Source organism: Miscanthus floridulus, chromosome 3, assembly GCF_019320115.1.
Source record: "Miscanthus floridulus cultivar M001 chromosome 3, ASM1932011v1, whole genome shotgun sequence".
In the NCBI taxonomy this organism is placed as follows: domain Eukaryota; kingdom Viridiplantae; phylum Streptophyta; class Magnoliopsida; order Poales; family Poaceae; genus Miscanthus; species Miscanthus floridulus.
In genome coordinates, this window is record NC_089582.1 from 1546758 (window position 1) to 1561233 (window position 14476).

At 45.8% G+C, this 14476-nt stretch overlaps 1 protein-coding gene across 1 annotated transcript; it reads right to left on the bottom strand.

Moving 5' to 3' along the window:
* Positions 1-12360: 12360 nt before the first annotated feature.
* On the bottom strand, positions 12361-12997 carry LOC136542964 (disease resistance protein Pik-2-like). Its single transcript, XM_066535566.1, has 2 exons — positions 12549-12997; positions 12361-12463 (listed from the first exon to the last, which is right to left on the bottom strand). The coding sequence occupies exons 1-2, from the start codon at positions 12995-12997 to the stop codon at positions 12361-12363; spliced, it is 552 nt and encodes a 183-aa protein (XP_066391663.1).
* Between the last annotated feature and the right edge of the window lie 1479 nt (positions 12998-14476).

The following is a 14476-nucleotide window of genomic DNA, read 5'->3' on the forward strand; positions in this document are numbered from 1 at the left end:
CTCTTGATCTCCGACCTGTCCACATCAATTTTCTTGCTCACGTGATGACCTCTGGATGCCTTTCCTGTGTTTTTCACCGTGCAGGTTCTCATGTGCTGCTAGTCTTCTCCATGATGTCCAGTTTCCTAGGTCAGCATCGGCCTTCAGATCGGTGCTTTAGATACTCAGCCGATGCAAATATGAATTGGGTGTCAATCTTGAAACGATGAATGCAATCTTCTAGCCAGATACAACTGCGATCAAAATAATTGTGATCAACCCACCCTTTTCTCAGCCGATGCTTCCAAGAATTGGCTGATATGTTCAACTCTGATTTGGCAACGCATCCAATACTTGATTTCCTTCTCCCGTGAGTAAATAATCATGTGGCATCTGGACTCTTTTTTCCTAAACACTGCACCTCCGTGATCAAGCCAGGCAAATAACCTCTGGTATGTGTCAGTCATCTGGCCCGTCCCTTGTTTGTTTTATGATGATGAATTAACGTGCAGCGTCTTGATAATGGCCGAATAAATGCTAATATCGGCTTCTGACTTCTGATCAAACGATTGTGGTCCCACCAGACATGCTAGAAACGTGTGTCGACATAGAATTTCGTCTCATGCCGAGGACACACGAGCAAGCCGGAAGGGTCTGCTCGATGGAGCTATAGATCCGCCTAGCTTCAGCGCAGGGGTGGTTGATCCTGTGCACTCCTCCCGAGACGTGCCAGTCAATTTGACTCTGTAATTGACAAGGAGAGAAAGTTTATCAGTAATTAAGGGCGGAACATGCCGGTGTTGCCAGACAGTCCCGAATGTGCGGCTCTGAGAGCCGATATGAAAGGAGATCGACTAAATAGTCGATTCCAGTATATTCGTAAGAATAAATCGGTTAAAGCTCATAGGATTGTGTAAGAAGAATCGGTTATCATTCAGGATAAATGTCATTATTTGAACAAATATTAATCAATGGCAATAAGATGTCAACAATGATTGGTTTATGCTAAGCCAATGATTACAAGTAACCGAACCCTTTTATATAAAGAAACAATTCAACATCATTTAACCATTTAATAAAGATAAATCTAATGAATATGTTAGATCTCATCTATCGCTATGACCAGTGGGGCATGAGGCAGAATCATGCAAGCCGTAGAAACAACAATAGACTCGACGATCCTAACTCATTACTAATATCAGTGGGGCATGAGGCAGAATCCTGCAGGCCGTAATACAATAATAAGATCATGGGGCTAACACATCTTTCAACCTATCTTTACTTCAACGGTCTCGTGGTGTGAACTGTTCGTGAAAGCACTCGATATCGGCTAAAACAGCCGATTCAGGCATAGCGCACAATTAAGGTCATGCCTTATCAGGAATAGATCTACTAAATAATGATCCCCACTCCACGGTGCTAACAGTGGGGTATGAGGCAGAATCACACAGGCCGTGATAACGGGCCATGGAACGGTTTTCGCTAGCTAATAGATCTACTCAAGACGCAACATGCCTTAACCGCATGCTATGCACGATCAGGATTGACATAAAACAACCGATAAAACATAACTCATCGTTTAAGGTGTAGATTAGATCAGTTTTGAGATTAGCAAATGATGGGCTAAACAAGATATAAGGCCGATCTAGATCAATCCTAATCGGGCAGAGTGATATTGTTGTAATTAGATAAATAATGAAAGCAATAAGCAATATCGATAACTTAATGAATCTACCAAAGACTGCCATCCTAAGGTAGAGCCGATAACTTGACCTTGATCTAGTTCATGCAGTGGGGGTCGACCGGATCGATGCAACCATACTTGAACTAGGTAAGAATCGATAACTAACTTATACGAGAGTCGCAGTGGAGGTCGACCAGATCGATGCAGCCGTACGAACAGAGGTATAAGCCATGACGGTACTTACAACAAGCAGTGGAGGTCGACCGGATCGATGCAGTCGTACTTACTGAAGAACTCGCCGAGATCTACTCTACTCCTACTCCTAAGGGGTGGTCGGAGCCAAAAAAGTAAATGACTTATATATTTGATTGATTGTATGTTTTTACGATAGGCCATAAACTCGTATATATACACATACACGAGTCAGTTGGCCTTTGTCGTGTACAAGCATGACTCTAAAATAAAGATGAAAATATAATCTAATTTTACAAGAAGAATATATCTCCATTGACTGAGCCAGGTCCAGGTCTCCCATGCACGTTCCGCAAACGTGGCTATGCAAACATATGGCCGAGCCACAATATTATCAATCTCCAATAATTCCCGACGTGTGCTTCTTTAATCAATTACCATCTCGTGCACCTGTCAGATGACTCCTGTAGCCTTCATTGGTAAATAGAAATCAATTTGGCTTTCAGCTCGTATGGCAATTGGACTTAACTAAATTATTCTTCTTCTCTTTGCTTCCAAAGTTGTTGCTTTCCCAATAGAACACGTAGTACATGCCAAGATCTCATGCTCTCCGTAATCAAGCTTTCTCCCGTTAGCTACCTTTCCATGTTTGCCTCCCTAGTAAGCCAAACCAACTTGCTTATGGACGTTGCACCTTGCATGCATGCAAATATTCATTAACTACTATCTGAACTATGCCTTGTGCATACGTGACAACCTCCAAATATAATATTTTATTTCCTTCTTGAGCATTGACAATCACATATGATTTCCAAATTGATCCTATGCGTGTGCCAAAGCTGAGTTCCATAACGAATCAACTATCTTGGCTATGAAATATCCCTTATTTAGGAAATCTTGTTTTTAACATCATCGGCCGATCTCTTCTGTTCCAGAGTAAGCGTACCAAATTTTTGTGTAAACAAGTGCGCTGGGCGCCGGGACCACGTCGCGGCCGTGTTGCGCTGCCAGCACAATAGTACACTATTGCGCACCGATGGTGTATGCATTAACCATGCACGCAGTCATTAGATGCACAGCTCAATGACCAGGCACATCACCAATAGAGCAAGTAGCAGCAAGCACGCACTCAGGCAGCAGTAGCATGCCCATCGTGCAAATTCATTGCACTGGGCAAGCACACACATAAGCAACACCACCGAGCTCACCATCGCGCCTAGCTTCACCTCCCTCGCTACATGCCGCACCACTGCCTGCTCACCTCATCCCGTCGCCCTGTGCTATGGCAGAGCTAAGCAGCTACAAGTAGACTCTCGCCGATGCTCGCTAGTTGTCGCTCGGAGCACAGTGCCGCTGTGGGGGGTACGACCCCGGATACCCACGGCAGACTACATGGGCTGCGCCCCTAGGGGTGGTCCAGCCTACAAGACGAAGCCTTGAGGAGCACGGCGATGCTCGGCGTGACCCGCAAGACACCGGGAAGATATCCTGAAGATACTACGAGATCTGTTAGGATATGTATGATCCCATGATTTATGTAATCTGTTATTACTTTTCGGTTATCTCCTAGATCTAACCGATTTGTAACCCTGTCCCCCGGACTATATAAGGCGGATAGGGACCCCCTCAAAACACACGCAATATCATACGAAGCCAATACAATCTAACAGACCACAGGAGTAGGGTATTACGTCGTGCCGACGGCCCAAACTTGTCTAACTCTTCTGTCTCTGTTGCCTTCTTGTTCTCAATTACATGCATCTCTGCTAATCAATCTACCTTCGTGGGATACCCCTCAGAGGACTGTGACGATATTCTATCGACAGTTGGCGCGTCTGGTAGGGGTGTGCGTGTTGTTTCCATGTCGAACAAGATGGTACGTTTTGTAGGCTCTTTGTCCCTCCCATAGCCCGGCCAGATCTTCACGGTCGGATCGATCTCCTAGGTCATCAACGCTGACGGAGACAGAAAGCTCATTGAGTTGGTGCAGATCAATTCTGCGCCAGTCACCCCAACACCTGCGACTGCAGATCCAATCTCGGAACCACCTCTGAGGTCGTCTTCATCAACAATTTGCTGCCTGCTCCCCCGCTGCCCGAGGAGGCAGATCAACAACGACGATCTGATCGCATCCATCGATTAGGTTGGCCAAAAACTCGCTAATTGCCTCTCCATCGCAGAATCGGCTCTGACCACTCTGGTTTAGCACCGACCACCCTCCAATTCAGATCCATCGGAGGCTGATCAGGAAACTCCAGGGGTTACGGCCCTACCCTTTGGGCTCACTAGTGTCGCCACCTCCTACCAAGATGCCCTAAGGGGCAAATTCGTCGACCAGGTGGGAGATGTCCATCCTCTCGCCGATCAGATCGCCGACTAGCTCTCGCGACTGTCAACATGCTACACGTCGGCCGACGCCCCGAAGCATCCCTCCAAACCATCCTGGAGGAAAATCCAGACTCCGAGTCCTAGGGCTCTACAGAGACTGTTGCCAAAACCACCGCCGTACAACCTCCTTTCCCACCCTTCTGTGGAGGCAAAATTTTCAATGTCGGCGTCGACAGCCCCCCACGGGACGGGGAAACTGACGAGGACCGCGCCGCTCGTGTCAACAGGAATGCCAACCGTGCCCAACGCCGAGCAAACGAAGCCACCATTGTGCTAGCCGAGGCTGCTCACAGCGAATTTTGTCCGTGTCGATGGCCACGACGTCTACAAGTTGGCGCTTTAAGCTACAAGTTAGACCACGCCCACTCCAACGCAACCTCAATGACGAATTTGTCTGTGTCAATGGCCATGATGTCTACAAGACCCCAAGCGCCAACTTGGCCATGGCCGCCAATGAGCTCGCCCGGCTCGAGCAAACACCAGAGGTCGCCAAGGTCGCCGCCATGCTTAAAGCGGCGCACTGCTAGGTCAACGAGATCCGCTAGGATCAGAGACCTTCCTACTCGATGAGCTCGATTTGACAATTTGCTGCGCCAAGATCTAATCGCTGCCCCAGCAGAAGCCGTTTTGCCAAACAGCATCGTGATGATGGACAACCTTTCTAGGGGGGAGCTAGGGGCAACCGCATCAACTACCCTCACCAACACGACCAGGAAGTCGACCAAGACATTCGAGCGCACATCAACAATCTCCAAGATGTGTGACGTCATATTGACAGGTGCTGTTTCTCTCCCCATGAAGACGAAGTACCTTCGCCGGACGCCGATTGGAGGGAACAGTTCATCAAGTACCTCACCAGCGCCGACGTACCCATCGACAAGACCGAAACTGAACGCTTAATCCGTCACAGTAAGCATTACGTGCTAGTAGACGAGAACTTGATGATGAAAAGTGCCAAGGAAGGGATACTGTAGAAATGCATCACCCAAGAAGAGGGAGTGAAACTACTTCTTGAAATTCACTCTAGTTCTTGTGGCAATCACGCGGCCTTGAGAAACCTGGTCGGCAAAGCTTTCCAAGCTGGTTTTTACTGGGCCACGACCATCACCGATGCAGAAGACCTCGTCCGACATTGTGAATGATGTTAATTTTTCACCAAGAAAATACACTTGTCGGTGCAGGAATTGTAGACCATCCCAGCTTCTTGGCCTTTTGCATATTGGGGACTGGACATGATCGGGCCTTTCAAGCCAGTGCCAGGTGGTTTCTGGTACGTGTATGTCGCCATTGACAAGTTCTCCAAGTGGATCGAATACAAACCGCTTGTTTCGCCTACGACAAAGAAGGCAGTCGAGCTCTTCGAAGATATCATCAACAGATTCGGTCTCCCGAACAGCATTATATATCTTTGTCTGTGTTTAAAGTGTGAAAACAGAATTCAAATTCAAATAAAATGGCAAAAAAATATTTTTTAAATAGGGCCATCTCCGTTAATCCTTTAACGGAGGCGGGTGCCTTCTAACGACCGCCTTCGTTAAAGCATATTAACATAGGCGGTCTCCTTAAGGTAGTCGTCTACGTTAATATGGTTGATGGAGGTGTCCAAGGCACCCGCTACCGTAAAGCGCCATTAACGCATACACTTATTCGGAGGCGGATGCCCTGTCCACCTCCGTCAAGCCATTTTGACCGCCTCCTTTAATGTAGGCACTAGTAGTGTTCATCACTCGCTTGAATAAGTACTAGCGACTGATGGTAGTCCGTCGGGCATACACGACTCAACCTCCTATTTAGGCTTGATCCAGGCCACGCGACACCATCCAAGGTCTTGTTTAGATACACTTGTATTTTGAGTGAATTGAGATGAAACTTATTTCAATTTTCATCTTCATCTCGATGCACTCCAGCAGAGGTGGATTGAGATAACGAGTGTATCCGAATAAGCCCTGATGCATGAGTTGATCCACGCTACCCAGACATGACCCTAGCCCGATAGTGCGTGAGTTGGGCTGGGCCACCTAGTGCGACTTCCTCGCTATGGCCCAGTTTTGCGTTCATTGCTTAACTCTATGATACAGGATTAGGATCATCCTTTTGAGCAATGCTAACATAGCTCACCATAAAGTCGTCGAAGCAGAGCAGCAACCTCATGCTGTCGTAGCCGTTGCGATACTCCCCTGCACACGTATTGGGCAAGCCCTCCCTCTGTCTTCGATGCTAGGAGACCCTCCTCATCATGTAGGAGCAACGGTGCTTTGCTACCGATGCCAGAGAGAACAAGGCTGCAGCTGCACGTCAGCTCCTGCGCTCTCGGGACTACGGTCCATGGAGATGTCGCACTCCTATTAGGCGACTTTGTGGCTTGGAGTTGTTGTTGATTGGGCTATGACCTGCCCTGCATGCGCTTCCGGCATCGGTAGCAAAACACCAAAAAGTACAGCCGCCTTCACAGTAAGCGAAAGTAGAGCGCTGTCCCAAAATGAATTAAGAGACCAGAAAAACCAACCTTCCGCCATCCTTTGGTCGTCAAGCAGAGGACAGAGGAGGCCCCTCATTTTGGACCTTTGGCTTGGCAGTGCGCAGGACGAGGGCAGAGACACAGAGAGACATAACCATAGGGGGACGGTCCCTTGCGCTGCAGCCTGGTAGTCGTTCGTTTCGACACGAAGCCGCCAAGCCAAGTGCCAACTACCGAATTAGGCGGGATAGGCACTACCGTGGGTGCGGCAGGCGTCAGCAGGAAGGGGAACTGAGATTTGGGAAGCAGGGCTCTGGTAGTCGGGTCCCTTAATTCGCACTGCGGGAGGTACCTATAGACATCAAGTAGAGCGTGTAATGTCCAACAGAAACACAAGTCTGTGGAAGGCTCACCTGAAATCACAAGTGCACAACAGTGTACACACAAACTAGTACGTTTTCCATAAAGACAAGGGAACTCTTTTTTTGGGAAGACTACATAACATTAGGAGGAAAAACAGCAGTACTATAAAGGGTACAAAAGAGACACGGCCAGAGAACCAGCTTTGATGTTCTCAACAGTAGTAATTAAGATGATACAACAATCACCAATATTTAACTGCAATTTGGAATTGGTTGGACCTCGAGCGCCTATCATTCTCAGCCTTCATCTGCTCAAGTACTGTGTTGACTAGTGCATGATAGTCACCTCGACAGTCGAGCATAACCTTTTTTAGGTTGGTCAAGTGTTCAATGCCAACGATGCTCCTCTCCACCACATGTTTGGACCTGCTGTCAAAGTCCAGTTCAAGCATCTCAAGCATTTCCATCGATTCTTCCTCAAACCGAATAACTTTGGGTAGATAACCTTCAAGTATCAGGTCCCTGAGCACCGGAAATTTGTGGATGGTGCATGCAACCAGCTCATCCCCGCTGTAGCAGTTCCAAGTCATGTGCAATGTCTTCAGGTTGGGCAGCATACACAGGATGCCAAAGAGCTCAACATCAGTAACGGTTGTAATCACAGTAGTAAAACTAACAAGATGTGTGAGTGACCCGATCCATCTGGGCAACCCATTGGCAATGTCACCTCTGATCCAAAGGTTTTGGAGGAGTCGCGGTGGTGTTGGTAGGTCATGGAGAAAGTTTAGTATCTTGTCACCATCATTACTTCTTCCATGTCGTCCGATACTGAGCCACCGTAGGGAGTGCATCTTACTTATGGACAGAGCAAGTTCTTTGAGAACCTCCTCATCAATGTCCTTGTTGATGTCAATGGATATTGTTAACTCTTCTAGTTCCTCAAGTTCACCTACCTCTTGGGCAACTTTAGAGTCATTCCCAAGAGATACCCCACGCAGCACATGTAGAGCCTTCATTTTGTTTATTCCTCGGGGCATAGTCCACATAATACCCGAATGATCATCCTTGTTGAAGAACAGTATGTACTCGAGTTTCTCCAGCTTTGTGATCGTTTCTGGCAGCTCAGTAACAAGCGTGTAAGCTAGATCAAGCGTCTGTAAATGCTTTAGATTCCCGATCTGCCTAGGCACCTTGCTTATGTTTGTGGCCCTCAAGCTTAGGAACCTAAGTAGGTACAGATTGCAGGCATACCTTACATGCTTGTTTGTTACTCCCTCACAGTCTTCTAGGTCAAGCACCCTCAAGAGGATGAAGTTGCCTAGCGTTTTTAGGAGCTTGTGTTGCCCATGGAGCTGGAACATGCTCAGTGATCGAACATGCTGCATGTTCAAATTATCCTGGCCTCGGCGGCCTTCAACCTTTCTCTTTGCTACAGAATCTACACTTTCCACGTCTGCATGGATGGAGAGGCGACGGATCTTGTCATACAACATCCCCTTATACTGCCCTCCATGCAGGCTAAGAAAGTTAGCTTCCAAGGACTTGGACACCATGACCTCAAGAAGCATGTCATGCACCCTGTATGTTTGCTCCGTCCAGGCATAACCATCCAAATGCCCTGCTTCTTCAATCATGTTCCTACTCAAGAGTTCGTCCAAGTAAGACTCTGCAACCTCCCACATAGTCAACCCCCGCTTTTGATGAACCAATCCTTCAGCCATCCATCTGTTCAATAGTCGGCGCTTTCTGATCACATAGTCCTCTGGGAAAATGCTAAATTACATCATGCAACCCTTGAGCTCATGTGGGAGGTGATTGTAGCTAAGTGTGACTATATGCTTCATCCCCTCAAGGGTAGGGTGGATCTCCATTTGAGAACCAAGTGATTTGCATACTCTATCCCACTTATCTTTGCCTCCTGGTGATTTGTACCCTACCAAAACACTAGCAATGCTGATAATGGCCAATGGCAGCCCACCACATTTTTTCAAGATGTCGCTCATTACATCTTCAAACTCCTTGGGGTAAGCGACATCCATGGAGCCAAACACTCTACTGACGAACAACTTCTTGGAATCTTCAAGCTTAAGGGGTACCATTTTATGAATGCAAAGGCCACTAAAACTAGCAAGACTGCATGCATTGGCCACTGTTTCTATCCGAGTGGTCAAGATGATTCTACTGCCCTTGTTGTTCTCTGGTAGCTTGGATTGGATAGCCTCCCATGCTCGCACACTCCAAACATCGTCAATCACTATGAGGTACCTGGTTTAAGCATATGTAATATAGTTAGTTTAGCCATATATCCAGAAGGCAAATTATGACCCCTCATGTGCAAAATGTATGAAAATGTTTATGTGCAGTCTCTTTATTTTTGTAGAACAAGGTTACAAGAGTGGGAAGTGCAATTATTATTATTTCTTATACTAGTCTATCATCTCATGCTCTATACATATTAGAAGAGTGGGAAGTGTTAGAAATTCATAGATAAGTTTAGGCCCCATCTATTCAAACTACTTGCATTTTTCCTCTCTAATTCTTCGTGTTCTAACACGGTATTTATAAATATTTTCTTATCGTTTCCTAGATGTGATAGATTTTAGTTTCCAATTATACTTACTATATACTTCTTAATACCCATTCATTGTTTTCCACATTCACTACTATAGAAAAGATTTTGCGAGACAATGCCATTTTATTATCTGAGGCGGGCGGGCTGGATGGTCGCCTCTGTTAATAGGTGGCAGGGCCGCCGCCCGAGCACCCGCCTCTCAGTTAAATGCTCAACAGAGGCGAGCAGCATTAAGCATTCACCTCTGTTAATTCATTAACCAAAGCGGGCAACTTAAGACGTCTTTCTCCGTTAATCGTTTATTTTCGGAGGTGGTTGTTTTTTTTTGAGGCGGTCGTTCTAAGGGTCCGCCTCCGTAAATATGCCTCGATTAATGATTGCAACAAAAAATAATTTATAACTTTTTCATATGAACTCAGATGAAGGCAAACTTTATATTAAAATTGTAGCTCTCAACGAGATCTACTAACTTTGTAGTTGAAAAGATTTTGAATTGAAACTGTTTAGGGTCCCCAAATATTGTTGTAAATGCATAGATTTTAAAATTTAAAATTTAAAATTATCAAACGATCTTGGATGTTGACATGGTCTATACAAAAGTTAAAGTTCTCAATAGAATCTACAACTTTGTAGTTGAAAAGTATTTAATTTGAAGATATTTAGAGTCTCAAATACGTGTTCGAATGTTTTAGATTTTAAAATTTAAAATTTAGAATTCTTAAACGATCTCAAATGTTCACATAGTTAATACCAAAGTTCTAGTGGCCGACCCAATCTACATGTTTGATATTGACAAGTTTCTGATTTAAAGTCATCTAGAGTCTCAAATATGTATTTTTGAAATTCACATGTTTTGAGACTCAATTTTTTGAAATTTTCAAACTATCTCTGATGGAGATACATCCCACACCAAAGTTGTAGTACTTAACAAGATTTAAAACTTTGTAGTTAAAAGTTTTTCCATTTGAGTTCATTTAGTAGCCAAAGTATTCAATATAAGATTACAAAATATTGATATAAAATAATAACATATTATATATAGACATGAATTAGTGTATGGTTCAGTGGTAGAGATGTGGTAGTGTTGAGCACCAAGTTGTGGGTTTAAATCTCCAAAGTTGCAAGTTTTTTGGTTTTTTGGATTTTCTGGAGAACATTAACGGAGGTCCGTTAATTGATTCCGCCTGAGATGGGCAAAGCAACCGCCTTCGTTAATCTGCATTAACGAAGGTGTTTGATTGGAAGCAGTTGCAATGCCCGTCTCCGTTAATCGATTCCGCCCGCCTGTAGCAAGTTTTCTATAGTAGTGATTGCCACACGTCTCCATGTGTATTTGACATATACTTAGCTAAAACCTTAGTTTCAACTAATATGCTTCACCTAGAAATAGATATGTGACCATTGTTTCTTATACAAATATGTATACAAGGTCATGTTTGTCACGACTTCAACTCCTTGCTATAGTGCGTGGAGAAACCAGAGCTGGTGAAGCAAAAAATATGGTTTTTAGTTTATTTTGATAAGAAATATACAATAACTTTTTGCTACACGGCCCAAGGAGGAGCTAGAGCCAAGCCGGCCAGAGCTCCACCAAATGGGACCTTGGTGCGAATGGTGACTGACATCATGATTGTATTACTTAAGTTAGTTTGTTTCTATATTTAAGAAGTCAGAGGTGGATATTGTATAAGCACATATATTAGTACTTTGGTATTTTATAAATGATAGATGTAGGTAGATGCAAAGTTAGACAATTACTTTATGTTATTTTTCATAACCTGGACTAGAGGTTCCCTCGTGCAAAAGCCTACGGCTCTGGCCGTTGGGCAGGTAACTTTAGTCCCGATTGGTTGCCCCAATCGGGACTAATCATCTCTTTGGTCCCGGGCCCAAATATGGCTGAGAGTAAAGCCAAAAACCAATCCAAACGAAAAGTTTGTTCTCTACTAGTGTAACGACATTGCTATAGGTTACTTTAGGTTATTTACAACAATGGTTGGGCCGGTGATTTAAATGCAAAATTTATGAGCCTATACTTTCATAGTGGCATAGATGCATGATTAGTTAGGATGAAGATTAAGGGCTTGCCTTATATTATTTTCACAATGTCTGATGTGGTAATTAGAAAAACAGAATAGATCCAATAGTGACAATCATTGCCGGCGTTGTACTTCTAATTAGGGTTAATGTGAATTTTTCAAAGGAAGTCTATAATAGCAATAGATAGTGTAAATATGGTATCATTAGAACTATCATGGTCCGTGGAAAGTCACTTTTATCATTATTAATAGTATAAATTGGAAGCTCCTTTAATTTAGAGGCGCACATAACAAAAACTACGTATTTTCTCCGTTCCAAATTATAAGTCGTTTTGACTTTTTGGTATATGTCTAGATACATAGCAAAATAGATAAATCAAAAAAGTCAAAGTGACTTATAACTTGAAATGGAGTAAGTATCTGAAAAGCCAAAACATGTATAATTTGGAGCAGAGGAGTACAGCAGTACCTTTTGTCCACGAGAAGCTCCTCGAGTCTTTTGGCTAGCCTGTTGTCATCCAGGTCGTCGATTGCACCCAGGGCAGCCTCTTCCTTGATGCCCCTGTCGTCAACTGTTTCGGGCTTCACGACCTGCCGAAGAAGGTTCGTGAGCAGCACCTTGAGGTCCCTGCTCGGCTCGAACGCCTGAGACACGGACACCATCCCCTGCCACGGGAACTCCGCTTCTAGCCGCCGGCACACCTCCATGGCCAGCGTCGTCTTGCCAAGGCCGCCGAACCCCACGATGGAGAAAACGGCCTTGCGTTCACCCTCGTCGCCAACCGGCGCCTTCAGCTGTGCAGCCAGTTTATCAGCCTGCTCCGCGATGCCGACCAGTCGGTGGCGGCGGTCGGCGTCGTTAGCTGGAGCGGACACTGTCATGGGGGCGGGTAGCAGAGGAGGGCAGCGGCGCAGCGCGTCACGGTTGACGCCGAACCGCGCCTGGCGCTCGCTGATGGCGAGGGTGCGGGCGCGAAGGGCTCTGATCACACAGGCGAGGCGGCGGCGAGACGGGAGCGTCCGGAGCAGGCGTCCCAGCCAGGCGCGCACGCCGTCGGTGGGCCGGGACCTGATGCGCAGGGTGTAAAGGTCGATGCAGTCCTCCGCGTCGTAGGCAACCTCGCCCAGCTGCCTCATGCACACCTGCAGGAAGCGGTCCACGGCCCCATCCTCTGCCTCGGACTGCATGATGAGGAGAGCATTGATGGCGTCTAGCTCGTCCCGCAGCTCAACAACTTGGCCGCCGACGCCATTGAGCTGCTGGTACGCTGAACTCAGCAGCTGCCCGGCGTTGCTCAGCAATGTTTGCGCCGCGCCCTCCATAACGCGCTCTCTCTCTCTCTCTCTCGCTCGCTTGCCGTGTAATGTAACAAGAAGAGAGAAGAAGCGCTCAGCAGAGGCGCAGTGTGCCACACAACTGTCGGTTGAGTTGGGGTTGGGGAGAGATTTATGCTGCTGTTCGGCTGGTCTGGACCCTGGAGTAGTAGTGTAGTGGAGGTCTCATCAGTCCCAGAGTTCGACGCCACCGAGGGACTAAGGCCCTGTTTAGATGCAAAAAATTTTGCAAAATGGCTACGGTAGCATTTTCGTTGTTATTTGACAAATAGTATCTAATCATAGTCTAATTAGGCTTAAAAGATTCGTCTCGTGGATTTCGTCTAAACTGTGTAATTAGTTTTATTTTTTATTTATATTTAATGCTTCATGCATGCGTCCAAAGATTCGATGTGACAAAGAATGTGAAAAATTTTGCAAAATTTTTGGCAAACTAAACTGGGCCTAACCAAGAAATGGGGGCGAACTTCGCAAGACAAAGACCGCGTGGGCGTGGCGTGTTCGTCCCCGCATGGCGGCCTCGTTGATGAGGCTCTGTCACGTGAAACCGAATGTCGAGAGCATCTACACCAATGTAGAGATCCGTGTTGAGGTTATCCGAGGCGAGGCGTCAATTTTCAGGCTAAATAAGTAACAGCTGTACTCTCCTACGAATGATTTAGAAGACAGAGCCTTTTATTTATTCTGACGAACAAAAATCATTTTTGTCTATCATTTTTGTCTTTAAAAATGCTCAACCATTTTCAGATACAATCAATCTATGCATGGAAGCAGTATCATCTCCTAAAACCATTAGCAGAAGCGGATTTCGTCTCAATCTATGCAAGGAAGCAGTCTCATCTCCTAAAAACCATTAATACAAGCGGATTTCCTAATATCCGTCCCTGAACGTGAGACCCGCCTATGAAGAAGCCGAAGCCCATTATCAAATCCTACAGCTTTTTTTGTTTTATAAAATGTTGTCCCTCTCTCTATGTCTCTCTCCCCATTCCCCGCCCCCTCTTTCCGTCTCTCCTCATTCTCCACCCGACGGGGCCGAAGATTTTTTTATACCTCTCATCTGGATACAGCCATAACATCTGTTCCTATATAGATACACAACTACTCACTCCGTTCTAAAATAAAAGCACATTCAAGATTCAAAGGGAGAAAATATTGTAGCTGAAAAATTACCATTCTACCCCTAAAAATGTGCAGCAGACACCACTGGCACAGGTGCAGCAGCAGCAAAGAGTGTTCGCATGAGTGGCTGAGAGGCTTCTGGAATCCAGCCAGAGGTACACGCCACCGAGGGACTAACCAAGAAATGGGGGCGAACTTCGCAAGACAAAGACCCCGTTGGCATGGCGTGTTCGTCCCCGCACGGCGGCCGCGACTGGGGAAGATGCCTCTATAGCATAATAAATGCACGTCTTTCATTGAACTTTGCGAGGTTGGAACTTGCTGGTCAGGTTCATTTCAGGGCGT

Bases quoted from the DNA above. Each gene is read 5' to 3' on its own strand.
- LOC136542964 (XM_066535566.1), bottom strand. From the start codon at position 12,997: ATGGAGGGCGCGGCGCAAACATTGCTGAGCAACGCCGGGCAGCTGCTG. The intron at 12,464-12,548 runs GTCCGCTCCAGC...GCACAGCTGAAG, and splicing joins CTACCCGCCCCCATGACAGT to GCGCCGGTTGGCGACGAGGG.